Here is a 27,624-nt window from a genome sequence, read left to right as displayed (position 1 = left end):
TGTAACACTGCAGAACCGTTCTCCTGGTTCCTGTAACATTACAGAACCGTTCTACTGGTTCCTGTAACACTACAGAACCGTTCTCCCGGTTCCTGTAACACTGCAGAACCTTCTCCTGGTTCCTGTAACACTGCAGAACCTTCTCCTGGTTCCTGTAACACTGCAGAACCTTCTCCTGGTTCCTGTAACACTGCAGAACCCTTCTCCTGGATCTTGTAACACTGAAGAACCCTTCTCCTGGATCTTGTAACACTGCTGAACCGTTCTCCTGGTTCCTGTAACGCTGCAGAACCTTCTCCTGGTTCCTGTAACACTGCAGAACCGTTCTCCTGGTTCCTGTAACACTACAGAGTCGTTCTCCTGGTTCCTGTAACTCTGCAGAACCGTTCTCCTGGTTCCTGTAACACTGCAGAACCGTTCTCCTGGTTCCTGTAACATTACAGAACCGTTCTACTGGTTCCTGTAACACTACAGAACCGTTCTCCCGGTTCCTGTAACACTGCAGAACCTTCTCCTGGTTCCTGTAACACTGCAGAACCTTCTCCTGGTTCCTGTAACACTACAGAACCGTTCTCCTGGTTCCTGTAACACTGCAGAACCATTTTCCTGGTTCCTGTAACCACGCAGAACCGTTTTCCAGGTTCCTGTAAAACTGCAGAACCTTCTCCTGGTTCCTGTCACACTGCAGAGCCGTTCTCCTGGTTCCTGTAACACTGCAGAACCGTTCTCCTGGTTCCTGTAACACTGCAGAATCTTCTCCCGGTTCCTGTAACACCGCAGAACATTCTCCTGGTTCTTGTAACACTGCAGAACCTTCTCCCCGTTCCTGTAACACTGCAGAACCGTTCTCCTGGTTCCTGTAACACTGCAGAACCGTTCTCCTGGTTCCTGTAACACTACAGAACCGTTCTCCTGGTTCCCGTAACTCTGCAGAACCGTTCTCCTGGTTCCTGTAACACTGCAGAATCTTCTCCCGGTTCCTGTAACACCACAGGAACTTCTCCCAGTTCCTGTAACACTGCAGAACCTTCTCCTGATTCCTGTAACACTGCAGAACCCTTCTCCTGGTTCCTGTAACTCTGCAGAACCGTTCTCCTGGTTCCTGTAACACTGCAGAACCGTTCTCCTGTTTCCTGTAACACTGCAGAACCGTTCTCCTGGTTCCTGTAACACTGCAGAACTGTTCTCCCGGTTCCTATAACACTGCAGAACTGTTCTCCCGGTTCCTATAACACTACAGAAACTTCTCCTGGTTCCTTTAACACCGCAGAACCCTTCTCCTGGTTCCTGTAATACTGCAGAACCCTTCTCCTGGTTCCTGTAACACTGCAGAACCTTCTCCTGGTTCCTGTAACACTGCAGAACCTTCCTCCTGGTTCCTGTAACACTGCAGAACCCTTCTCCTGGTTCTTGTAACACTGCAGAACCGTTCTCCTGGTTCCTGTAACGCTGCAGAACCTTCTCCTGGTTCCTGTAACACTGCAGAACCGTTCTCCTGGTTCCTGTAACACTACAGAGTCGTTCTCCTGGTTCCTGTAACTCTGCAGAACCGTTCTCCTGGTTCCTGTAACACTGCAGAACCGTTCTCCTGGTTCCTGTAACATTACAGAACCGTTCTACTGGTTCCTGTAACACTACAGAACCGTTCTCCCGGTTCCTGTAACACTGCAGAACCTTCTCCTGGTTCCTGTAACACTGCAGAACCTTCTCCTGGTTCCTGTAACACTGCAGAACCTTCTCCTGGTTCCTGTAACACTGCAGAACCCTTCTCCTGGATCTTGTAACACTGAAGAACCCTTCTCCTGGATCTTGTAACACTGCTGAACCGTTCTCCTGGTTCCTGTAACGCTGCAGAACCTTCTCCTGGTTCCTGTAACACTGCAGAACCGTTCTCCTGGTTCCTGTAACACTACAGAGTCGTTCTCCTGGTTCCTGTAAGTCTGCAGAACCGTTCTCCTGGTTCCTGTAACACTGCAGAACCGTTCTCCCGGTTCCTATAACACTGCAGAACTGTTCTCCCGGTTCCTGTAACACTGCAGAACTGTTCTCCCGGTTCCTATAACACTGCAGAACTGTTCTCCCGGTTCCTATAACACTACAGAAACTTCTCCTGGTTCCTTTAACACCGCAGAACCCTTCTCCTGGTTCCTGTAATACTGCAGAACCCTTCTCCTGGTTCCTGTAACACTGCAGAACCTTCTCCTGGTTCCTGTAACACTGCAGAACCTTCCTCCTGGTTCCTGTAACACTGCAGAACCCTTCTCCTGGTTCTTGTAACACTGCAGAACCGTTCTCCTGGTTCCTGTAACACTACAGAACCGTTCTCCTGGTTCCCGTAACTCTGCAGAACCGTTCTCCTGGTTCCTGTAACACTGCAGAACCGTTCTCCTGGTTCCTGTAACACTGCAGAATCTTCTCCCGGTTCCTGTAACACCACAGAAACTTCTCCTGGTTCCTTTAACACCGCAGAACCCTTCTCCTGGTTCCTGTAATACTGCAGAACCCTTCTCCTGGTTCCTGTAACACTGCAGAACCTTCTCCTGGTTCCTGTAACACTGCAGAACCTTCCTCCTGGTTCCTGTAACACTGCAGAACCCTTCTCCTGGTTCTTGTAACACTGCAGAACCGTTCTCCTGGTTCCTGTAACGCTGCAGAACCTTCTCCTGGTTCCTGTAACACTGCAGAACCGTTCTCCTGGTTCCTGTAACACTACAGAGTCGTTCTCCTGGTTCCTGTAACTCTGCAGAACCGTTCTCCTGGTTCCTGTAACACTGCAGAACCGTTCTCCTGGTTCCTGTAACATTACAGAACCGTTCTACTGGTTCCTGTAACACTACAGAACCGTTCTCCCGGTTCCTGTAACACTGCAGAACCTTCTCCTGGTTCCTGTAACACTGCAGAACCTTCTCCTGGTTCCTGTAACACTGCAGAACCTTCTCCTGGTTCCTGTAACACTGCAGAACCCTTCTCCTGGATCTTGTAACACTGAAGAACCCTTCTCCTGGATCTTGTAACACTGCTGAACCGTTCTCCTGGTTCCTGTAACGCTGCAGAACCTTCTCCTGGTTCCTGTAACACTGCAGAACCGTTCTCCTGGTTCCTGTAACACTACAGAGTCGTTCTCCTGGTTCCTGTAAGTCTGCAGAACCGTTCTCCTGGTTCCTGTAACACTGCAGAACCGTTCTCCCGGTTCCTATAACACTGCAGAACTGTTCTCCCGGTTCCTGTAACACTGCAGAACTGTTCTCCCGGTTCCTATAACACTGCAGAACTGTTCTCCCGGTTCCTATAACACTACAGAAACTTCTCCTGGTTCCTTTAACACCGCAGAACCCTTCTCCTGGTTCCTGTAATACTGCAGAACCCTTCTCCTGGTTCCTGTAACACTGCAGAACCTTCTCCTGGTTCCTGTAACACTGCAGAACCTTCTCCCGGTTCCTGTAACATTGCAGAACCGTTCTCCTGGTTCCTGTCACATTGCAGAGCCGTTCTCCTGGTTCCTGTAACACTGCAGAACCGTTCTCCTGGTTCCTGTAACACTGCAGAATCTTCTCCCGGTTCCTGTAACACCGCAGAACATTCTCCTGGTTCTTGTAACACTGCAGAACCTTCTCCCGGTTCCTGTGACACTGCAGAACCGTTCTCCTGGTTCCTGTCACACCGCAAAGCCGTTCTCCCGGTTCCTGTAACACTGCAGAACCGTTCTCCTGGTTCCTGTAACACTGCAGAACCGTTGTCCTGGTTCCTGTAACACTGCAGAACCGTTCTCCTGGTTCCTGTAACACTGCAGAACTGTTCTCCCGGTTCCTGTAACACTACAGAACCGTTCTCCCGGTTCCTGTAACACTGCAGAACCGTTCTCCTGGTTCCTGTAACACTGCAGAACCTTCTCCTGGTTCCTGTAACACTGCAGAACCTTCCTCCTGGTTCCTGTAACACTGCAGAACCCTTCTCCTGGATCTTGTAACACTGCAGAACCGTTCTCCTGGTTCCTGTAACACTACAGAGTCGTTCTCCTGGTTCCTGTAACTCTGCAGAACCGTTCTCCTGGTTCCTGTAACACTGCAGAACTGTTCTCCCGGTTCCTATAACACTGCAGAACTGTTCTCCCGGTTCCTATAACACTACAGAAACTTCTCCTGGTTCCTTTAACACCGCAGAACCCTTCTCCTGGTTCCTGTAACACTGCAGAACCTTCTCCTGGTTCCTGTAACACTACAGAACCGTTCTCCTGGTTCCTGTAACACTGCAGAACCATTTTCCTGGTTCCTGTAACCACGCAGAACCGTTTTCCAGGTTCCTGTAAAACTGCAGAACCTTCTCCTGGTTCCTGTCACACTGCAGAGCCGTTCTCCTGGTTCCTGTAACACTGCAGAACCGTTCTCCTGGTTCCTGTAACACTGCAGAACCGTTCACCTGGTTCCTGTAACACTGCAGAACCGTTCTCCTGGTTCCTGTAACACTACAGAACCGTTCTCCTGGTTCCTGTAAAACTGCAGAACCTACTCCTGGTTCCTGTCACACCGCATAGCCGTTCTCCTGGTTCCTGTAACACTGCAGAACCGTTCTCCTGGTTCCTGTAACACTGCAGAACCGTTCTCCTGGTTCCTGTAACACTGCAGAACCGTTCTCCTGGTTCCTGTAACACTGCAGAACCTTCTCCTGGTTCCTGTAACACTGCAGAACCGTTCTCCTGGTTCCTGTAACACTGCAGAATCTTCTCCCGGTTCCTGTAACACCACAGGAACTTCTCCCGGTTCCTGTAACACTGCAGAACCTTCTCCTGGTTCCTGTAACACTGCAGAACCATGTCCTGGTTCCTGTAACACTACAGAACCGTTCTCCTGGTTCCTGTAACACTGCAGAACCTTCTCCCGGTTCCTGTAACATTGCAGAACCGTTCTCCTGGTTCCTGTCACATTGCAGAGCCGTTCTCCTGGTTCCTGTAACACTGCAGAACCGTTCTCCTGGTTCCTGTAACACTGCAGAATCTTCTCCCGGTTCCTGTAACACCGCAGAACATTCTCCTGGTTCTTGTAACACTGCAGAACCTTCTCCCGGTTCCTGTGACACTGCAGAACCGTTCTCCTGGTTCCTGTCACACCGCAAAGCCGTTCTCCCGGTTCCTGTAACACTGCAGAACCGTTCTCCTGGTTCCTGTAACACTGCAGAACCGTTGTCCTGGTTCCTGTAACACTGCAGAACCGTTCTCCTGGTTCCTGTAACACTGCAGAACTGTTCTCCCGGTTCCTGTAACACTACAGAACCGTTCTCCCGGTTCCTGTAACACTGCAGAACCGTTCTCCTGGTTCCTGTAACACTGCAGAACCTTCTCCTGGTTCCTGTAACACTGCAGAACCTTCCTCCTGGTTCCTGTAACACTGCAGAACCCTTCTCCTGGATCTTGTAACACTGCAGAACCGTTCTCCTGGTTCCTGTAACACTACAGAGTCGTTCTCCTGGTTCCTGTAACTCTGCAGAACCGTTCTCCTGGTTCCTGTAACACTGCAGAACTGTTCTCCCGGTTCCTATAACACTGCAGAACTGTTCTCCCGGTTCCTATAACACTACAGAAACTTCTCCTGGTTCCTTTAACACCGCAGAACCCTTCTCCTGGTTCCTGTAACACTGCAGAACCTTCTCCTGGTTCCTGTAACACTACAGAACCGTTCTCCTGGTTCCTGTAACACTGCAGAACCATTTTCCTGGTTCCTGTAACCACGCAGAACCGTTTTCCAGGTTCCTGTAAAACTGCAGAACCTTCTCCTGGTTCCTGTCACACTGCAGAGCCGTTCTCCTGGTTCCTGTAACACTGCAGAACCGTTCTCCTGGTTCCTGTAACACTGCAGAACCGTTCACCTGGTTCCTGTAACACTGCAGAACCGTTCTCCTGGTTCCTGTAACACTACAGAACCGTTCTCCTGGTTCCTGTAAAACTGCAGAACCTACTCCTGGTTCCTGTCACACCGCATAGCCGTTCTCCTGGTTCCTGTAACACTGCAGAACCGTTCTCCTGGTTCCTGTAACACTGCAGAACCGTTCTCCTGGTTCCTGTAACACTGCAGAACCGTTCTCCTGGTTCCTGTAACACTGCAGAACCTTCTCCTGGTTCCTGTAACACTGCATAACCTTCTCATGGTTCCTGTAACACTGCGGAACTGTTCTCCTGGTTCCTGTAACATTACAGAACCATTCTCCTGGTTCCTGTAACACTGCAGAATCGTTCTCCTGGTTCCTGTAATACTGCAGAACATTCTCCTGGTTCTTGTAACACTGCAGAACCATTCTCCTGGTTCCTGTAACACTGCAGAACCTTCCCCTGGTTCCCGTAACACTGAAGAACCGTTCTCCTGGTTCCTATAATATTCCATAACCTTCTCCTGGTTCCTGTAAAACGGCAGAACCGTTTTCCTGGTTCCTGTTACACTGCAGAACCATCTCCTGGTTCCTGTAAAACCGCAGAACCTTCTTCTGGTTCCTGTAACACTGCAGAACCGTTCTCCTGGTTCCTGTAACACTGCAGAACCTTCTCCTGGTTCCTGTAACACTGCATAACCTTCTCATGGTTCCTGTAACACTGCGGAACTGTTCTCCTGGTTCCTGTAACATTACAGAACCATTCTACTGGTTCCTGTAACACTACAGAACCGTTCTCCTGGTTCCTGTAACACTGCAGAACCGTACTCTTGGTTCCTGTAACACTGCAGAACCGTTCTCCTGGTTCCTGTAACACTGCAGAACCTTCTCCTGGTTCCTGTCACACTGCAGAGCCGTTCTCCTGGTTCCTGTAACACTGCAGAACCTTCTCCTGGTTCCTGTAACACTGCAGAACCGTTCTCCTGGTTCCTGTAACACTACAGAACCGTTCTCCTGGTTCCTGTAACACTGCAGAATCTTCTCCCGGTTCCTGTAACACCACAGGAACTTCTCCCGGTTCCTGTAACACTGCAGAACCTTCTCCTGGTTCCTGTAACACTGCAGAACTATGTCCTGGTTCCTGTAACACTACAGAACCGTTCTCCTGGTTCCTGTAACTCTGCAGAACCTTCTCCTGATTCCTGTAACACTGCAGAACCCTTCTCCTGGTTCCTGTAACTCTGCAGAACCGTTCTCCTGGTTCCTGTAACACTGCAGAACCGTTCTCCTGGTTCCTGTAACACTGCAGAACCGTTCTCCTGGTTCCTATAACACTGCAGAACTGTTCTCCTGGTTCCTGTAACACTGCAGAACCGTTCACCTGGTTCCTGTAACACTGCAGAACCGTTCTCCTGGTTCCTGTAACACTACAGAACCGTTCTCCTGGTTCCTGTAAAACTGCAGAACCTACTCCTGGTTCCTGTCACACCGCATAGCCGTTCTCCTGGTTCCTGTAACACTGCAGAACCGTTCTCCTGGTTCCTGTAACACTGCAGAACCGTTCTCCTGGTTCCTGTAACTCTGCAGAACCGTTCTCCTGGTTCCTGTAACACTGCAGAACCGTTCTCCTGGTTCCTGTAACACTGCAGAACCGTTCTCCTGGTTCCTGTAACACTGCAGAACCGTTCTCCTGGTTCCTGTAACACTGCAGAACCGTTCTCCTGGTTCCTGTAACACTGCAGAACCGTTCTCCTGGTTCCTGTAACACTGCAGAACTGTTCTCCCGGTTCCTAAAACACTACAGAAACTTCTCCTGGTTCCTTTAACACCGCAGAACCCTTCTCCTGGTTCCTGTAATACTGCAGAACCCTTCTCCTGGTTCCTGTAACACTGCAGAACCTTCTCCTGGTTCCTGTCACATTGCAGAGCCGTTCTCCTGGTTCCTGTAACACTGCAGAACCGTTCTCCTGGTTCCTGTAACACTGCAGAATCTTCTCCCGGTTCCTGTAACACCGCAGAACATTCTCCTGGTTCTTGTAACACTGCAGAACCTTCTCCCGGTTCCTGTAACACTGCAGAACCGTTCTCCTGGTTCCTGTCACACCGCAAAGCCGTTCTCCTGGTTCCTGTAACACTGCAGAACCGTTCTCCTGGTTCCTGTAACTCTGCAGAACCGTTCTCCTGGTTCCTGTAACACTGCCGAACCGTTGTCCTGGTTCCTGTAACACTGCAGAACCGTTCTCCTGGTTCCTGTAACACTGCAGAACTGTTCTCCCGGTTCCTGTAACACTACAGAACCGTTCTCCCGGTTCCTGTAACACTGCAGAACCTTCTCCTGGTTCCTGTAACACTGCAGAACCTTCTCCTGGTTCCTGTAACACTGCAGAACCTTCCTCCTGGTTCCTGTAACACTGCAGAACCCTTCTCCTGGATCTTGTAACACTGCAGAACCGTTCTCCTGGATCTTGTAACACTGCAGAACCGTTCTCCTGGTTCCTGTAACGCTGCAGAACCTTCTCCTGGTTCCTGTAACACTGCAGAACCGTTCTCCTGGTTCCTGTAACACTGCAGAACCGTTCTCCTGGTTCCTCTAACTCTGCAGAACCGTTCTCCTGGTTCCTGTAACACTGCAGAACTGTTCTCCTGGTTCCTATAACACTGCAGAACTGTTCTCCCGGTTCCTATAACACTACAGAAACTTCTCCTGGTTCCTTTAACACCGCAGAACCCTTCTCCTGGTTCCTGTAACACTGCAGAACCTTCTCCTGGTTCCTGTAACACTACAGAACCGTTCTCCTGGTTCCTGTAACACTGCAGAACCATTTTCCTGGTTCCTGTAACCACGCAGAACCGTTTTCCAGGTTCCTGTAAAATTGCAGAACCTTCTCCTGGTTCCTGTCACACTGCAGAGCCGTTCTCCTGGTTCCTGTAACACTGCAGAACCGTTCTCCTGGTTCCTGTAACACTGCAGAACCGTTCACCTGGTTCCTGTAACACTGCAGAACCGTTCTCCTGGTTCCTGTAACACTACAGAACCGTTCTCCTGGTTCCTGTAAAACTGCAGAACCTACTCCTGGTTCCTGTCACACCGCATAGCCGTTCTCCTGGTTCCTGTAACACTGCAGAACCGTTCTCCTGGTTCCTGTAACACTGCAGAACCGTTCTCCTGGTTCCTGTAACACTGCAGAACTGTTCTCCCGGTTCCTAAAACACTACAGAAACTTCTCCTGGTTCCTTTAACACCGCAGAACCCTTCTCCTGGTTCCTGTAATACTGCAGAACCCTTCTCCTGGTTCCTGTAACACTGCAGAACCTTCTCCTGGTTCCTGTCACATTGCAGAGCCGTTCTCCTGGTTCCTGTAACACTGCAGAACCGTTCTCCTGGTTCCTGTAACACTGCAGAATCTTCTCCCGGTTCCTGTAACACCGCAGAACATTCTCCTGGTTCTTGTAACACTGCAGAACCTTCTCCCGGTTCCTGTAACACTGCAGAACCGTTCTCCTGGTTCCTGTAACACTGCAGAACCGTTCTCCCGGTTCCTGTAAAACTGCAGAACCTTCTCCTGGTTCCTGTCACATCGCAGAGCCGTTCTCCCGGTTCCTGTAACACTGCAGAACCGTTCTCCTGGTTCCTGTAACTCTGCAGAACCTTCTCCTGGTTCCTGTAACACTGCTGAACCTTCTCCTGGTTCCTTTAACACTGCAGAACCTTCCTCCTGGTTCCTGTAACACTGCAGAACCCTTCTCCTGGATCTTGTAACACTGCAGAACCGTTCTCCTGGTTCCTGTAACGCTGCAGAACCTTCTCCTGGTTCCTGTAACACTGCAGAGCCGTTCTCCTGGTTCCTGTAACACTACAGAGTCGTTCTCCTGGTTCCTGTAACTCTGCAGAACCGTTCTCCTGGTTCCTGTAACACTGCAGAACCGTTCTCCTGGTTCCTGTAACATTACAGAACCGTTCTACTGGTTCCTGTAACACTACAGAACCGTTCTCCCGGTTCCTGTAACACTGCAGAACCTTCTCCTGGTTCCTGTAACACTGCAGAACCTTCTCCTGGTTCCTTTAACACTGCAGAACCTTCCTCCTGGTTCCTGTAACACTGCAGAACCCTTCTCCTGGATCTTGTAACACTGCAGAACTGTTCTCCTGGTTCCTGTAACGCTGCAGAACCTTCTCCTGGTTCCTGTAACACTGCAGAACCGTTCTCCTGGTTCCTGTAACACTACAGAGTCGTTCTCCTGGTTCCTGTAACTCTGCAGAACCGTTCTCCTGGTTCCTGTAACACTGCAGAACTGTTCTCCCGGTTCCTATAACACTGCAGAACTGTTCTCCCGGTTCCTATAACACTACAGAAACTTCTCCTGGTTCCTTTAACACCGCAGAACCCTTCTCCTGGTTCCTGTAACACTGCAGAACCTTCTCCTGGTTCCTGTAACACTACAGAACCGTTCTCCTGGTTCCTGTAACACTGCAGAACCATTTTCCTGGTTCCTGTAACCACGCAGAACCGTTTTCCAGGTTCCTGTAAAACTGCAGAACCTTCTCCTGGTTCCTGTCACACTGCAGAGCCGTTCTCCTGGTTCCTGTAACACTGCAGAACCATTTTCCTGGTTCCTGTAACCACGCAGAACCGTTTTCCAGGTTCCTGTAAAACTGCAGAACCTTCTCCTGGTTCCTGTCACACTGCAGAGCCGTTCTCCTGGTTCCTGTAACACTGCAGAACCGTTCTCCTGGTTCCTGTAACACTGCAGAACCGTTCACCTGGTTCCTGTAACACTGCAGAACCGTTCTCCTGGTTCCTGTAACACTACAGAACCGTTCTCCTGGTTCCTGTAAAACTGCAGAACCGTTCTCCTGGTTCCTGTCACACCGCATAGCCGTTCTCCTGGTTCCTGTAACACTGCAGAACCGTACTCTTGGTTCCTGTAACACTGCAGAACCGTTCTCCTGGTTCCTGTAACACTGCAGAACCTTCTCCTGGTTCCTGTCACACTGCAGAGCCGTTCTCCTGGTTCCTGTAACACTGCAGAACCTTCTCCTGGTTCCTGTAACACTGCAGAACCGTTCTCCTGGTTCCTGTAACACTACAGAACCGTTCTCCTGGTTCCTGTAACACTGCAGAATCTTCTCCCGGTTCCTGTAACACCACAGGAACTTCTCCCGGTTCCTGTAACACTGCAGAACCTTCTCCTGGTTCCTGTAACACTGCAGAACTATGTCCTGGTTCCTGTAACACTACAGAACCGTTCTCCTGGTTCCTGTAACTCTGCAGAACCTTCTCCTGATTCCTGTAACACTGCAGAACCCTTCTCCTGGTTCCTGTAACTCTGCAGAACCGTTCTCCTGGTTCCTGTAACACTGCAGAACCGTTCTCCTGGTTCCTGTAACACTGCAGAACCGTTCTCCTGGTTCCTATAACACTGCAGAACTGTTCTCCTGGTTCCTGTAACACTGCAGAACCGTTCACCTGGTTCCTGTAACACTGCAGAACCGTTCTCCTGGTTCCTGTAACACTACAGAACCGTTCTCCTGGTTCCTGTAAAACTGCAGAACCTACTCCTGGTTCCTGTCACACCGCATAGCCGTTCTCCTGGTTCCTGTAACACTGCAGAACCGTTCTCCTGGTTCCTGTAACACTGCAGAACCGTTCTCCTGGTTCCTGTAACTCTGCAGAACCGTTCTCCTGGTTCCTGTAACACTGCAGAACCGTTCTCCTGGTTCCTGTAACACTGCAGAACCGTTCTCCTGGTTCCTGTAACACTGCAGAACCGTTCTCCTGGTTCCTGTAACACTGCAGAACCGTTCTCCTGGTTCCTGTAACACTGCAGAACCGTTCTCCTGGTTCCTGTAACACTGCAGAACTGTTCTCCCGGTTCCTAAAACACTACAGAAACTTCTCCTGGTTCCTTTAACACCGCAGAACCCTTCTCCTGGTTCCTGTAATACTGCAGAACCCTTCTCCTGGTTCCTGTAACACTGCAGAACCTTCTCCTGGTTCCTGTCACATTGCAGAGCCGTTCTCCTGGTTCCTGTAACACTGCAGAACCGTTCTCCTGGTTCCTGTAACACTGCAGAATCTTCTCCCGGTTCCTGTAACACCGCAGAACATTCTCCTGGTTCTTGTAACACTGCAGAACCTTCTCCCGGTTCCTGTAACACTGCAGAACCGTTCTCCTGGTTCCTGTCACACCGCAAAGCCGTTCTCCTGGTTCCTGTAACACTGCAGAACCGTTCTCCTGGTTCCTGTAACTCTGCAGAACCGTTCTCCTGGTTCCTGTAACACTGCCGAACCGTTGTCCTGGTTCCTGTAACACTGCAGAACCGTTCTCCTGGTTCCTGTAACACTGCAGAACTGTTCTCCCGGTTCCTGTAACACTACAGAACCGTTCTCCCGGTTCCTGTAACACTGCAGAACCTTCTCCTGGTTCCTGTAACACTGCAGAACCTTCTCCTGGTTCCTGTAACACTGCAGAACCTTCCTCCTGGTTCCTGTAACACTGCAGAACCCTTCTCCTGGATCTTGTAACACTGCAGAACCGTTCTCCTGGATCTTGTAACACTGCAGAACCGTTCTCCTGGTTCCTGTAACGCTGCAGAACCTTCTCCTGGTTCCTGTAACACTGCAGAACCGTTCTCCTGGTTCCTGTAACACTGCAGAACCGTTCTCCTGGTTCCTCTAACTCTGCAGAACCGTTCTCCTGGTTCCTGTAACACTGCAGAACTGTTCTCCTGGTTCCTATAACACTGCAGAACTGTTCTCCCGGTTCCTATAACACTACAGAAACTTCTCCTGGTTCCTTTAACACCGCAGAACCCTTCTCCTGGTTCCTGTAACACTGCAGAACCTTCTCCTGGTTCCTGTAACACTACAGAACCGTTCTCCTGGTTCCTGTAACACTGCAGAACCATTTTCCTGGTTCCTGTAACCACGCAGAACCGTTTTCCAGGTTCCTGTAAAATTGCAGAACCTTCTCCTGGTTCCTGTCACACTGCAGAGCCGTTCTCCTGGTTCCTGTAACACTGCAGAACCGTTCTCCTGGTTCCTGTAACACTGCAGAACCGTTCACCTGGTTCCTGTAACACTGCAGAACCGTTCTCCTGGTTCCTGTAACACTACAGAACCGTTCTCCTGGTTCCTGTAAAACTGCAGAACCTACTCCTGGTTCCTGTCACACCGCATAGCCGTTCTCCTGGTTCCTGTAACACTGCAGAACCGTTCTCCTGGTTCCTGTAACACTGCAGAACCGTTCTCCTGGTTCCTGTAACACTGCAGAACTGTTCTCCCGGTTCCTAAAACACTACAGAAACTTCTCCTGGTTCCTTTAACACCGCAGAACCCTTCTCCTGGTTCCTGTAATACTGCAGAACCCTTCTCCTGGTTCCTGTAACACTGCAGAACCTTCTCCTGGTTCCTGTCACATTGCAGAGCCGTTCTCCTGGTTCCTGTAACACTGCAGAACCGTTCTCCTGGTTCCTGTAACACTGCAGAATCTTCTCCCGGTTCCTGTAACACCGCAGAACATTCTCCTGGTTCTTGTAACACTGCAGAACCTTCTCCCGGTTCCTGTAACACTGCAGAACCGTTCTCCTGGTTCCTGTAACACTGCAGAACCGTTCTCCCGGTTCCTGTAAAACTGCAGAACCTTCTCCTGGTTCCTGTCACATCGCAGAGCCGTTCTCCCGGTTCCTGTAACACTGCAGAACCGTTCTCCTGGTTCCTGTAACTCTGCAGAACCTTCTCCTGGTTCCTGTAACACTGCTGAACCTTCTCCTGGTTCCTTTAACACTGCAGAACCTTCCTCCTGGTTCCTGTAACACTGCAGAACCCTTCTCCTGGATCTTGTAACACTGCAGAACCGTTCTCCTGGTTCCTGTAACGCTGCAGAACCTTCTCCTGGTTCCTGTAACACTGCAGAGCCGTTCTCCTGGTTCCTGTAACACTACAGAGTCGTTCTCCTGGTTCCTGTAACTCTGCAGAACCGTTCTCCTGGTTCCTGTAACACTGCAGAACCGTTCTCCTGGTTCCTGTAACATTACAGAACCGTTCTACTGGTTCCTGTAACACTACAGAACCGTTCTCCCGGTTCCTGTAACACTGCAGAACCTTCTCCTGGTTCCTGTAACACTGCAGAACCTTCTCCTGGTTCCTTTAACACTGCAGAACCTTCCTCCTGGTTCCTGTAACACTGCAGAACCCTTCTCCTGGATCTTGTAACACTGCAGAACTGTTCTCCTGGTTCCTGTAACGCTGCAGAACCTTCTCCTGGTTCCTGTAACACTGCAGAACCGTTCTCCTGGTTCCTGTAACACTACAGAGTCGTTCTCCTGGTTCCTGTAACTCTGCAGAACCGTTCTCCTGGTTCCTGTAACACTGCAGAACTGTTCTCCCGGTTCCTATAACACTGCAGAACTGTTCTCCCGGTTCCTATAACACTACAGAAACTTCTCCTGGTTCCTTTAACACCGCAGAACCCTTCTCCTGGTTCCTGTAACACTGCAGAACCTTCTCCTGGTTCCTGTAACACTACAGAACCGTTCTCCTGGTTCCTGTAACACTGCAGAACCATTTTCCTGGTTCCTGTAACCACGCAGAACCGTTTTCCAGGTTCCTGTAAAACTGCAGAACCTTCTCCTGGTTCCTGTCACACTGCAGAGCCGTTCTCCTGGTTCCTGTAACACTGCAGAACCATTTTCCTGGTTCCTGTAACCACGCAGAACCGTTTTCCAGGTTCCTGTAAAACTGCAGAACCTTCTCCTGGTTCCTGTCACACTGCAGAGCCGTTCTCCTGGTTCCTGTAACACTGCAGAACCGTTCTCCTGGTTCCTGTAACACTGCAGAACCGTTCACCTGGTTCCTGTAACACTGCAGAACCGTTCTCCTGGTTCCTGTAACACTACAGAACCGTTCTCCTGGTTCCTGTAAAACTGCAGAACCGTTCTCCTGGTTCCTGTCACACCGCATAGCCGTTCTCCTGGTTCCTGTAACACTGCAGAACCGTTCTCCTGGTTCCTGTAACACTGCAGAACCGTTCTCCTGGTTCCTGTAACACTGCAGAACATTTCTCCCGGTTCCTAAAACACTACAGAAACTTCTCCTGGTTCCTTTAACACCGCAGAACCCTTCTCCTGGTTCCTGTAATACTGCAGAACCCTTCTCCTGGTTCCTGTAACACTGCAGAACCTTCTCCTGGTTCCTGTCACATTGCAGAGCCGTTCTCCTGGTTCCTGTAACACTGCAGAACCGTTCTCCTGGTTCCTGTAACACTGCAGAATCTTCTCCCGGTTCCTGTAACACCGCAGAACATTCTCCTGGTTCTTGTAACACTGCAGAACCTTCTCCCGGTTCCTGTAACACTGCAGAACCGTTCTCCTGGTTCCTGTAACACCGCAGAACCGTTCTCCTGGTTCCTGTAACACTGCAGAACCGTTCTCCTGGTTCCTGTAACACTGCAGAACCGTTCTCCTGGTTCCTGTAACACTGCAGAACTGTTCTCCCGGTTCCTATAACACTACAGAAACTTCTCCTGGTTCGTTTAACACCGCAGAACCCTTCTCCTGGTTCCTGTAATACTGCAGAACCCTTCTCCTGGTTCCTGTAACACTGCAGAACCTTCCTCCTGGTTCCTGTAACACTGCAGAACCCTTCTCCTGGTTCTTGTAACACTGCAGAACCGTTCTCCTGGTTCCTGTAACGCTGCAGAACCTTCTCCTGGTTCCTGTAACACTGCAGAACCGTTCTCCTGGTTCCTGTAACACTACAGAGTCGTTCTCCTGGTTCCTGTAACTCTGCAGAACCGTTCTCCTGGTTCCTGTAACACTGCAGAACCGTTCTCCTGGTTCCTGTAACATTACAGAACCGTTCTACTGGTTCCTGTAACACTACAGAACCGTTCTCCCGGTTCCTGTAACACTGCAGAACCTTCTCCTGGTTCCTGTAACACTGCTGAACCTTCTCCTGGTTCCTTTAACACTGCAGAACCTTCCTCCTGGTTCCTGTAACACTGCAGAACCCTTCTCCTGGATCTTGTAACACTGCAGAACCGTTCTCCTGGTTCCTGTAACGCTGCAGAACCTTCTCCTGGTTCCTGTAACACTGCAGAACCGTTCTCCTGGTTCCTGTAACACTACAGAGTCGTTCTCCTGGTTCCTGTAACTCTGCAGAACCGTTCTCCTGGTTCCTGTAACACTGCAGAACCGTTCTCCTGGTTCCTGTAACACTGCAGAACCGTTCTCCTGGTTCCTGTAACACTGCAGAACTGTTCTCCCGGTTCCTATAACACTACAGAAACTTCTCCTGGTTCCTGTAACCACGCAGAACCGTTTTCCAGGTTCCTGTAAAACTGCAGAACCTTCTCCTGGTTCCTGTCACACTGCAGAACCTTCTCCTGGTTCCTGTAACACTGCAGAACCTTCCTCCTGGTTCCTGTAACACTGCAGAACCCTTCTCCTGGTTCTTGTAACACTGCAGAACCGTTCTCCTGGTTCCTGTAACGCTGCAGAACCTTCTCCTGGTTCCTGTAACACTGCAGAACCGTTCTCCTGGTTCCTGTAACACTACAGAGTCGTTCTCCTGGTTCCTGTAACTCTGCAGAACCGTTCTCCTGGTTCCTGTAACACTGCAGAACCGTTCTCCTGGTTCCTGTAACATTACAGAACCGTTCTACTGGTTCCTGTAACACTACAGAACCGTTCTCCCGGTTCCTGTAACACTGCAGAACCTTCTCCTGGTTCCTGTAACACTGCAGAACCTTCTCCTGGTTCCTGTAACACTACAGAACCGTTCTCCTGGTTCCTGTAACACTGCAGAACCATTTTCCTGGTTCCTGTAACCACGCAGAACCGTTTTCCAGGTTCCTGTAAAACTGCAGAACCTTCTCCTGGTTCCTGTCACACTGCAGAACCTTCTCCTGGTTCCTGTAACACTGCAGAACCTTCTCCTGGTTCCTGTAACACTACAGAACCGTTCTCCTGGTTCCTGTAACACTGCAGAACCATTTTCCTGGTTCCTGTAACCACGCAGAACCGTTTTCCAGGTTCCTGTAAAACTGCAGAACCTTCTCCTGGTTCCTGTCACACTGCAGAGCCGTTCTCCTTGTTCCTGTAACACTGCAGAACCGTTCTCCTGGTTCCTGTAACACTGCAGAATCTTCTCCCGGTTCCTGTAACACCGCAGAACATTCTCCTGGTTCTTGTAACACTGCAGAACCTTCTCCCCGTTCCTGTAACACTGCAGAACCTTCTCCTGGTTCCTGTAACACTGCAGAACCGTTCTCCTGGTTCCTGTAACACTACAGAGTCGTTCTCCTGGTTCCTGTAACTCTGCAGAACCGTTCTCCTGGTTCCTGTAACACTGCAGAACCTTCTCCTGGTTCCTGTAACACTGCAGAACCTTCTCCTGGTTCCTGTAACACTGCAGAACCTTCTCCTGGTTCCTGTAACACTGCAGAACCCTTCTCCTGGATCTTGTAACACTGAAGAACCCTTCTCCTGGATCTTGTAACACTGCTGAACCGTTCTCCTGGTTCCTGTAACGCTGCAGAACCTTCTCCTGGTTCCTGTAACACTGCAGAACCGTTCTCCTGGTTCCTGTAACACTACAGAGTCGTTCTCCTGGTTCCTGTAAGTCTGCAGAACCGTTCTCCTGGTTCCTGTAACACTGCAGAACCGTTCTCCCGGTTCCTATAACACTGCAGAACTGTTCTCCCGGTTCCTGTAACACTGCAGAACTGTTCTCCCGGTTCCTATAACACTGCAGAACTGTTCTCCCGGTTCCTATAACACTACAGAAACTTCTCCTGGTTCCTTTAACACCGCAGAACCCTTCTCCTGGTTCCTGTAATACTGCAGAACCCTTCTCCTGGTTCCTGTAACACTGCAGAACCTTCTCCTGGTTCCTGTAACACTGCAGAACCTTCCTCCTGGTTCCTGTAACACTGCAGAACCCTTCTCCTGGTTCTTGTAACACTGCAGAACCGTTCTCCTGGTTCCTGTAACACTACAGAACCGTTCTCCTGGTTCCCGTAACTCTGCAGAACCGTTCTCCTGGTTCCTGTAACACTGCAGAACCGTTCTCCTGGTTCCTGTAACACTGCAGAATCTTCTCCCGGTTCCTGTAACACCACAGGAACTTCTCCCGGTTCCTGTAACACTGCAGAACCTTCTCCTGGTTCCTGTAACACTGCAGAACCATGTCCTGGTTCCTGTAACACTACAGAACCGTTCTCCTGGTTCCTGTAACACTGCAGAACCTTCTCCCGGTTCCTGTAACATTGCAGAACCTTCTCCCAGTTCCTGTAACACTGCAGAACCGTTCTCCTGGTTCCTGTAATACTGCAGAACCGTTCTCCTGGTTCCTGTAACACTGCAGAACCGTTCTCCTGGTTCCTGTAACACTGCAGAACCGTTCTCCTGGTTCCTGTAACACTGCAGAACCGTACTCTTGGTTCCTGTAACACTGCAGAACTGTTTTCCCGGTTCCTATAACACTACAGAACCGTTCTCCTGGTTCCTGTAACACTGCAGAACCTTCTCCCGGTTCCTGTAACATTGCAGAACCTTCTCCTGGTTCCTGTAATACTGCAGAACCCTTCTCCTGGTTCCTGTAACACTGCAGAACCTTCTCCTGGTTCCTGTAACACTGCAGATCTGTTCTCCTGGTTCCTGTAACACTGCAGAACCTTCTCCCGGTTCCTGTAACATTGCAGAACCTTCTCCTGGTTCCTGTAATGCTGCAGAACCCTTCTCCTGGTTCCTGTAACACTGCAGAACCTTCTCCTGGTTCCTGTAACACTGCAGAACCGTTCTCCTGGTTCCTGTAATCCTGCAGAACCTTGTCCTCCACCCTTTAACCGCAGGTGGGATCTGCAGTCAGGTTTTATGTGCGGTTAGTTTGACCGACGTGGTAAATCCTGATAAGGAGGAGATAGGGCTCAGTGTTTCGGCTTCCTTTTCACTCCGTCCAGACTTATTTTTAGCTGCACTGAGTAGCTCTTGTTATCACTGCCATCATTTCCCGATGCTATTCCTGGCTGTTGTGTAACTGATGTTCTAGGTGAGATGGCGTTTATCACCGACCTGCCACATCGCCGTTTATGCCAACGCTTCGGCAGCCTGGTTAGAAACAGGCATTGCCTCAAGTCTTTTATGGATAAATGTAAAAGATGCATCAGTTTTTTATCAAACCTATGAAGGTTCAACCTGTCCAGGTGTAAGACCATAAAGTTGCTTGAGAGGAAAGCCCCTGACCTGCTGCAGAGCTGCCAGTCAGCACTGACATGATCTGGTCTCACATCTGTTGTTTAACAAACGTAGAAATGAAGACGTGAAGTGATGATAAAGGGAGGAAACTGTGCGGTCCAAGATGTCCAACCTAAACAATGTAAAGTAAGCTTTCAGGTTTCCTGTGAATTTGGAGCGTTGCAATATTACAGGTGTGTGGCGGCAGACGCCGCACTGAGTCAAACATTCATCTGCTTTTCTAAAGCAAGCCTTCGTCTGTCACATGTTGGTCATAAACATGCTGCGTTCATGAAAATATGGGAAAATAGAACTTCCAACATGATAACACTTCAGAAAGAGACTGTATTTCCTGTTCAGCGTATAAAACATGCTTCTATGTGAGCTCATGTTTAGGAAGTGTGTGATGAAGCAGCAAACATAGAAACTTTTAAACTTCCCAGGATAGCGACATCACAGCAGGATCTGCATCTGAAGCTGGGTGGAGACTAACGAAGGAGATGTCGGAGGTGGATATGAGACACCCAAACAGCAGAAGGATAGATCTCCAGGTTCAGCCAGAGTTGTGTGTTTTAAGGTTGTTGAGATAAAAATGATCTTCAGATCATTCAGAAAGTATTCACGCTTCTCTTTATGTTGCAGCTTTAATCTAGAATAAAAAAATAACTTGTTTCCTCATCAACCTTCATTTGATACCTCGATCAACAACAACAACACAGACAGATGGAAGGTATTCAGCCTGTTTGTCTGGATCATCTCTGAGCTCTTCTCCTTGTTTGGAGACCAGCTTTGTTAAACTAAACCGACAAGTTGGAAAACACAATCCTGACCTGATATTCTCTTTTTTGATCAGGGTCTGCTTGGTTTGATCAGTCAGCAAATAATAATAATAATAATAACAATCTTAATGTAAACAAATGTTTTTTTACAAGGCTGCAGCATTACCGAAGCGATCTGAATACTTTATTGTCGAGTCACTGTAAAGATGGAACAAAGTCAAAGATCCGTGACAGAAAATTCTGATATTAGAACTGTGTTTTTATTGCTCTCTAATGAAACTAAAACAACTTTTATGTTTTATTCTAAGAATATAACATATCTCCTCTGTGAGTCCACATACATGCAGCTGCCATCGTTTTACTACGGTGTCTCTGAATGGACAAACAAGCTGTAAACCTGCAGGAGCAGCATTGTTTGATAGGAGCTGCAGCCTTAATGAAAACACCACAGAAGAAGACAGCACTGAAGTTGTTCCCTGGATGTGTTTATGTCTGGAGGAATTTTTGCCACTGACAGCCACCATCCATTCATGGCTTGCTATGCCCGTCTCTACCACTAGATGTCAGTAACGGACACCGTGGCTCTTTGCTCTTAGTAATGGAGTATCTCTGACCACTGGACGGGTCTTGTTCTCAGGCTGGACGCTAACGTGAGGATTGTTTAAACGTCCCATGTCTGTCTTTGTCCCCCTCTGTCTCTTCATCCAGGTCTTCCTCATCTTGTCTCCCAGTATCTTCCTCTCAAGCATCTCCGTCTTCTCGCTGCGAGTTGCGAGGTCCTCCACATCCGTTAACCCTTCCTTCTCTCTGGCAGGTCGTGTCCGGACCAGAAGGCAGAGCTCTGGCAGCGTGGGCGGAGCTAGTCCATCAGTGGTGGACAGCAGGGGGCGGAGCCGGGCCAAGGTGGTGTCCCAGTCCCAGCGTATGTACACACATACCTGACAGGTGTCGTTACAGGCTGCTGTGATGCAGCATCGTGTCAGTAAACACACCACATCCTCAGTGTTATGTTTGTGTCCAGCACCGTGTGGGATTTTCCAGCACCAACAGTTAAATCTTCTAGATGTGTGTGTGTGTGTGTGTGTGTGTGTGTGTGTGTGTGTGTGTGTGTGTGTGTGTGTGTGTGTGTGTAGACACTACATGTGTGTGTTGGTGCCTGTGTAATTCATCACCACAGCCACCCAGAGTGCATGCTGCGTAAAACTCAATAATCTCATTTTGATCTCCACACTGTCCTGCCTATCGCCTCCATCACCCAGGATCCAGATCAGCCAATCCCATCAGCGGTAAGGCCACAGCTTCATCCAATCAGCAGCCAGACGCCTCATCCTAAACCCCGCCCCCTCAGACTGCATGTCGTCCCGTTTCTGTAGTTTCTACCTTCCTGTCAGCATGTCCGTGCAGCAGCATGACCCTCTGAGGTGGCTCCAGGTGTCTGTGTTGTGTTCTAGCGGTTCACTGTGTGTTCTCAGTCCTAAATGTTCCCCGCAGAACAGTTATCTAGAACTCCTGCTGTCAGGTCAGCGTGGAGTCACCACGCCTGGAAGATCTGCTGTCAGCTGTGTTTGTAAAGACGTGATGAGCTGGACGCAGATCCGCCATGAAGCGCAACCTTCTGGATAAATGTCCACATCCAGCCGAGGACAGTGGAGTTCCTGAAACACCTGACAGGTAGAGAGGTTCCTGCAGAGCTTCATGACTGACAGGAACATCCTGAAACACGTCCTGCAGGATGCCGCTCAGCGTGGGCTGGTCTGCTGCTCGGAAAGCTTCCAGGTGGAGCCAGGAAGACGTTGAGGCTTCAGGTCAGACGTGTCAAACCTGGAAGTGAAGAAAGAGACGGCAGGTGTGCTGCAGGTGTCCCACCGGGGCCCACGGGAGTGGTTGCTTCCCCTCCTCGCTGTTTGTGTCTCTGTAGACCCCGAGGAAGCCATAGAACCAGACGCGTCGGGGTATTTTAGTCCATTTTTATCAAAGGCCTTTTGTTTCGAAGCACTTTGAGGACCTGGATCTTTATTCCATCACTGTGGACTGGAATCTTCTGCTCATAAGAAAGAGTTGATGTTTGGTAGAAGCGAAGAGGCCGTCGTGTGAAGGGCTGGATGGAAGTGATGGAGCAGGACGAGCACACGGTGCCGAACGTCGGGGTGCTACATGACGCCGCTTGGCCTCACGTCGTCACGTTGGACGCCTGGAAACGGCGAAACGAGTGTCAGGGCTGGAAATCACAAGTTTGATCACAATGCAGAGCACCAGTTCGCTGATGAGCATTGGTTGCCATGGTGATGCAGAGTTCACCATATGATCCGTGACATCTCCTCCCCCTCCGGATCCGTCTGGATGAATGTTGTCACCGTGGAAACGGACCTGGAAGAGCTGGTGTCTGTCTGAAGATGTTAAATCAGGACATGGTGCAGCTGTTATAATAACCAGCTTACTCTCCCCTTGTTGTTGTTTACTACTTGGAGTAAATAATTCCACCTGCAGAAGGTGTGATGACCACTGGAGCGCGTCGGATCCAGATTTACTGGGTGTGGTGAAACGCCTCGTGTCCTCTGGCGATTCATCAAACGGCGACATGTCTCATCGTTCACCTGCTCAGGTTCTGTCCAACCTCCCGCTTGTCTTCTCCTCCACAGCCAGCAGTCGCTCCAGCTCGCCGGGGAAGCTGCTGGGTCAGAGCAGCTACGGTCGGATCCCCCGAGCCGCGGCGGCCGGCTCGGTGGCGGCGGCGGCTGCGGCGGCAGCAGACAAGCGCAGCAGGATCCCTCGCAGCCAGGGCTGCAGCCGGGAGACCAGTCCCAGCAGACTGGGTCTGGGTAAGACCAGCTGCATTCACACATTACTCATTAGGACTGGAACCACGTGTCATGTGTGGTCAGGTGACGTGTTGTATGTTGTGGATCACACGTGTGTGACTTCATGAAGCCAGACGGTGAGTTAAACTTTAACCGTCTGATAAGGAGCTAAGAAGCTCTGCAGGATTTAGGAGTGTTTCCTGTTCTCTGATGATGAACTTTGCACACTGAAGCATGGACTCAGCGTTGATTATTAAGCATGGCTTTCTAATTAGAATGGTTGTTTTCAGGTTACACAACCTGAGAGGGTTCAGGTCCTTCTGCTGTCAAACATTAAACCACTTTTACAGGTTTCCCTCAGACGCTGGACAAATATTATTTCTGTTGCTCCTTTATTTTACATTGTTTCATTTGAAGTTTTTATTTTATAATATTTCCTTTTATTCTGTTTAATTTTAATTAGGTTTTTTAGTTTCTTTTGTGTCATTTTATTTTATTATTATTTTATTTTGTTTTATTTTTTAAATTTTATTTTATTTTATTTTATTTTATTTACCACTGCTCCTTGGCAACAGACGGCATTTTTAGGTCTTTTTTCCGATGCAGCCTGGAGAGAAATCAGCTGTTATGGATGCAGGCGCTGTGAAGTTAGAAACCCAGAAACGTGTGTGTGTGTGTGTGTGTGTGTGTGTCTAATAGTAATAGCACTTTGTGTCTCTGCATACGCACTGCTTCTGTCTTTGTCTCAGTTTTGTAATGTCTCTACACTCTTCTCTTTCATTCCCTTCTGTTTTTTTTATCTTTCCACATGTAGTTTATTTACAGCACTTCTTAAAATACCTTTAAATCTGCGTAAGTCAGTTTATTCCACCCGTAGGAGCAACTTCAAGTTTTTAAAGAAAACCTTTAGAAGACATCTTGATGCGGCATACAGAGGAAGGAGAATAGAGGAATAAATGATCCAGCTTCAGTTCTTACAGATGGTCAGCTACTTACAGTTTGTAAACATGGAGCTTATGGCGAGTCGTTCACAGGAAGTGACGCGTCCTTTACAGACTTCATAAAGACAACAGGTAGAAGTCCCAAACGGGGCATTTTTAGGGTTCAGGCGTCTCTGAAAAGCTTCCTGCAGGATTTCTACAGCCTCTCTCAGGTTTCCTTTCTCTAAATAAAAATGCTCCTGTTTATGATTTAATCTCTGTTTTAACTTATTTACTGCATTAAGCAGAGAAGACAAACGGATCCTGAGGAACAGCTGTGCTACTGGGAGGCCGGTGTAGTCTGCAGTACGAGTTCAGGTCCGGGTTTAACTGCAGAGCGGAGGACTTTATCACACGCAGAGTTAACAGACTAGATTTAAGGACAGTAAACTCCATTTTGGTTAATGAAGCTGATCAGCAACCAGCGACTGAACGGACCGGTGTGGTCTGGTTAGGAGCTCGTATGAACCCTGCGTCATGATGGATCCAGATCCAGGGACCTGTCCTCATGCTGTCCACCTGTCTCTCCTCTCTCGTCCCACATTTGCTCGCCGATGCTCACACTAACTTGTTGTCCTGACAGCCAGCCTGCGTGGTAAAGCTCTTCTTCCTGCTGCTCTTCCCTCCCGCACGCTAGCCCGGAGCCGCATTCCCCGACCCAGCATGAGTCAGGGTTGCAGTCGCGACACGAGTCGTGAGAGCAGCCGCGACACCAGCCCTGCTCGGGGCTTCGCTCCTCTGGGTGAGTAGTTCCGAGCGCTGCTGACGTCCCCTCCCGGTGTGTACCACACTCAGCATGCCAGCCCTCCTCTTCATGTCCTCTGTGGTTCCTTCTGGCCATTTCTCAGCCGTGTCCGTCTGTGCATGCACTAAAGGTGTCTTTCTGGGTTTAGGGAACATTGCTCGGCATAGTTTCTACATGAAATGTAACTTTCTGCTGAACCAGCTCTGATAATAACCGCTGAAAACATTAAAGTCAAGCAGAGAAGATCCAGGCTCTTTATGAAGGAGCATAACATCAAACAGATAACTGTCTTCTGGTGTTAATGCCATGTATTCTAGTTTAAATGCCTGTAGGACAACGTCTCTGGAGGACCAGAGGGACCACGTAGAAGCCAGATCTCTGTCTGATCTCTGTAGCATGCTTAGAGAACCACGCAGCCCGGTTCTGTAGAGTGGTAGGATCCTGTGTTTACACTAACCCTGGTCCGGATGTCCCCCGCAGCCTCCAGACGTCACTCCCGTTCAACCAGCGCTCTGTCCACAGCAGACCCCCACGGCCAGTCAGGTGACCCTCATGACCCCCAGTCATTCCCAGTCATTCCCAGTTTCCTGCCAGATTCCTGTCGGCATGCTTCAGTGGTTGCAGTCCCATCCATCCAGAGCGTTGTGCGGAGACCAACGTGCTCTTTCCTTTGTGTTCATCCACCGTGTGGCCTGCTCGGAGCCATCGTTGTGTTTCCATGGTGTTTTGCTTTGCGTTGAGCGTCTGCTTGTGGTTTTCTTTCACTTGGTCCCGTAGCTGCAGCATCACGTGTTTCTCCAGCTGCTGCATGCCGTGATCTGCCAGGCAGATTCGGGGCTTTCAGTTTTTCATGTTGGTTTTGGGAGAAGGTCAACTCCTTCAGTGTGTGTTGATTTTAACCATGACGACTCGTTTGGTTTTGGTTCCAGAAGTCAGGAAGGTAAGTTAGTCACTGCTAACCGGTTCACCCAGCTTCACTCACCGGCCTGCTTTCCCTCGTCATTCCCCAGATCGCTACGGTTTGATTCACCAAGCCAGAATATCTGCGTCCGTTAACGCCATGAGGGTTCTGAACACGGGCACCGAGGTGGAGGCCGCCGTTGCTGACGCACTGGTAGGTTTCTCATCCCATACGAAGCACAAACGACGGCTTCCTGCACGACGTGTGGGTTTGAGTTGTACCCTGTTGTAGTGTAGGAACACAAAGATGAAAAACTCATGTTTAGAAAAGTTGGTGTGTGAAGTGGAAGACAGAATGCAAGTCAACGCTTTAGAGGTTGCAGTTTGTAATCTAATCCTTCATGTCTCTCTGTAAACCTTCATGTTTTTAACTCTGATGAGGAGAAGTGAAGCTTGACATCCGCTCTTGTTTAAACCTTCGCTCTCCTCTCTCCTCCCTCCTTGTTGTTGCTCCTCCAGCTGTTAGGAGACTCCAGGAATAAGGTAGTTGGTCGTTTCCTGTCTTGTTTGTGTCTCCACGTCGTCACACACTGAGTCCACCCACCAGAGATGCTGCTTGGCTCATGACACACCCCTTCATGCGTGTTTTTCCTTCAGTCTACGTGTGCATCACATCCCAAAGGAACTCACTCAGCGTACCTCCGAGTTCTTTATGTTCCTTTCCAGCAGTGTTGTCTTTTTAAAAGTGAGATTTCATGTGCTTGTCTTCTGCTTCCCTGGTCAACAACATGGCTTCTCTGTAGCACCGCTTGACTGGCTTTTGACTTTAAACAGATAAAATTAGTATTTATTTACTTTCTAACCCAGACATCTGACTTTTGCAGCTGTGTTCTGTAAGTATGAACTTAGAAAAACGGAAGCTGTTGCTTTTCTGGATAACCCCGCAGAATGCTGCATGGCAAGCAGACATGTCTGACAGCTTTGTACTGCTCTTTCCAACTTATTCCTGAGGTCAATAAGCCGTGCGTGTTCTGTTTTCCCACAGAGGAAGCCACTGAGGCGGCGGTACGAGTCACCTGGGATGTACTCTGATGACGACGCCAACAGCGACGCTTCCAGCGCCTGTTCAGAGCGCTCATACAGCTCCAGGAACGGAGGCATCCCACATTACCTGCGGCAGACGGAGGACGTGGCCGAGGTCCTGAACCACTGCGCCAGTTCCAACTGGTCGGAGAGGAAGGAGGGTCTGCTGGGCCTGCAGAACCTCCTGAAGAGCCAAAGGATCCTGAGGTGGGTCTGGAGAGCCCAGATTCTTTTAACTCCAAACTCCAGTTCAGATCAGCTTCGTTAGGACTGTTAGTCACCACAAGACATTTAACACACGGGTCGGTTCATCCTGGTCCAATTAAAACATCAGTCCAGTTCATCCTGGTCCAGTTAAAACATCAGTCCAGTTCATCCTGGTCCAGTTAAAACATCAGTCCAGTTCATCCTGGTCCAATTAAAACATCAGTCCAGTTCATCCTGGTCCAGTTAAAACATCAGTCCAGTTCATCCTGGTCCAGTTAAAACATCAGTCCAGTTCATCCTGGTCCAGTTAAAACATCAGTCCAGTTCATCCTGGTCCAATTAAAACATCAGTCCAGTTCATCCTGGTCCAGTTAAAACATCAGTCCAGTTCATCCTGGTCCAGTTAAAACATCAGTCCAGTTCATCCTGGTCCAGTTAAAACATCAGTCCAGTTCATCCTGGTCCAGTTAAAACATCAGTCCAGTTCATCCTGGTCCAGTTAAAACATCAGTCCAGTTCATGGAAACCAGCTCATGAAACGTAGCCAGGCTGCATCAGAACCAGAACCTGGAAGGAGAACCTCCATCAGAATCAGAACCAGGAAGGAAAATCTCCATCAGGACCAGAACCAGGAAGGAAAACCTCCATCAGGACCAGAACCGGGAAGAAGGTCCATCTTTCTGGAGAACTCTGATCCAGGATCCTGCTGAGAAGAAGAGAAACACTAAATAATAACACAATTTAAAAATTTTCTGGGCATACTGGGACGTCTCCCAGTGCATCATGGGACGTCTTCCAGCAACCTCGGCCTGTAGCAGCAGGACTAAAGGGATCCATTAGCAGTTTTCCTGCATCCCTCTCAGACAGGAAGTCCTCCTTCCGGGAATGTTACGTCTTTACGTCTTTACATGAATCTACGGACAGATCCTGGTCCAGAATAAGTCCAAGGTTCCTCTCTGTAGTCCTGGAAGCCGAGATGAAGCCATCCTAAGTAATTCTGTAGAGTCTTCCGGAGGTTCTCAACATGAGTCTGTCTGAG

The 27,624-nt window shown here is 49.5% G+C and overlaps 1 protein-coding gene across 5 annotated transcripts in view; it reads left to right on the top strand.

The window, feature by feature from the left end:
* Positions 1 to 27,624, top strand: part of clasp1a (cytoplasmic linker associated protein 1a) — a 194,121-nt gene that overhangs the window by 144,409 nt on the left and 22,088 nt on the right. For 4 of the 5 annotated variants that reach the window (XM_079254045.1, XM_079254043.1, XM_079254044.1 and 1 more), the window contains 5 exons: positions 20,687 to 20,794; positions 22,512 to 22,691; positions 25,406 to 25,509; positions 25,815 to 25,838; positions 26,341 to 26,585. In XM_079254045.1, coding sequence (XP_079110171.1) covers positions 20,687 to 20,794; positions 22,512 to 22,691; positions 25,406 to 25,509; positions 25,815 to 25,838; positions 26,341 to 26,585 — 661 coding nt within the window. The remainder of the gene's footprint in view (positions 1 to 20,686; positions 20,795 to 22,511; positions 22,692 to 25,405; positions 25,510 to 25,814; positions 25,839 to 26,340; positions 26,586 to 27,624) is intronic. The other variant, XM_079254046.1, reaches the window with a different exon arrangement.

Source organism: Telmatherina bonti (genome assembly GCF_933228915.1).
Source record: "Telmatherina bonti genome assembly, chromosome: 15".
Lineage (NCBI taxonomy): Eukaryota > Metazoa > Chordata > Actinopteri > Atheriniformes > Telmatherinidae > Telmatherina > Telmatherina bonti.
The sequence above is the reverse complement of the archived record's forward strand: the minus strand, read 5'-3'. Positions and strand labels throughout refer to the sequence as shown.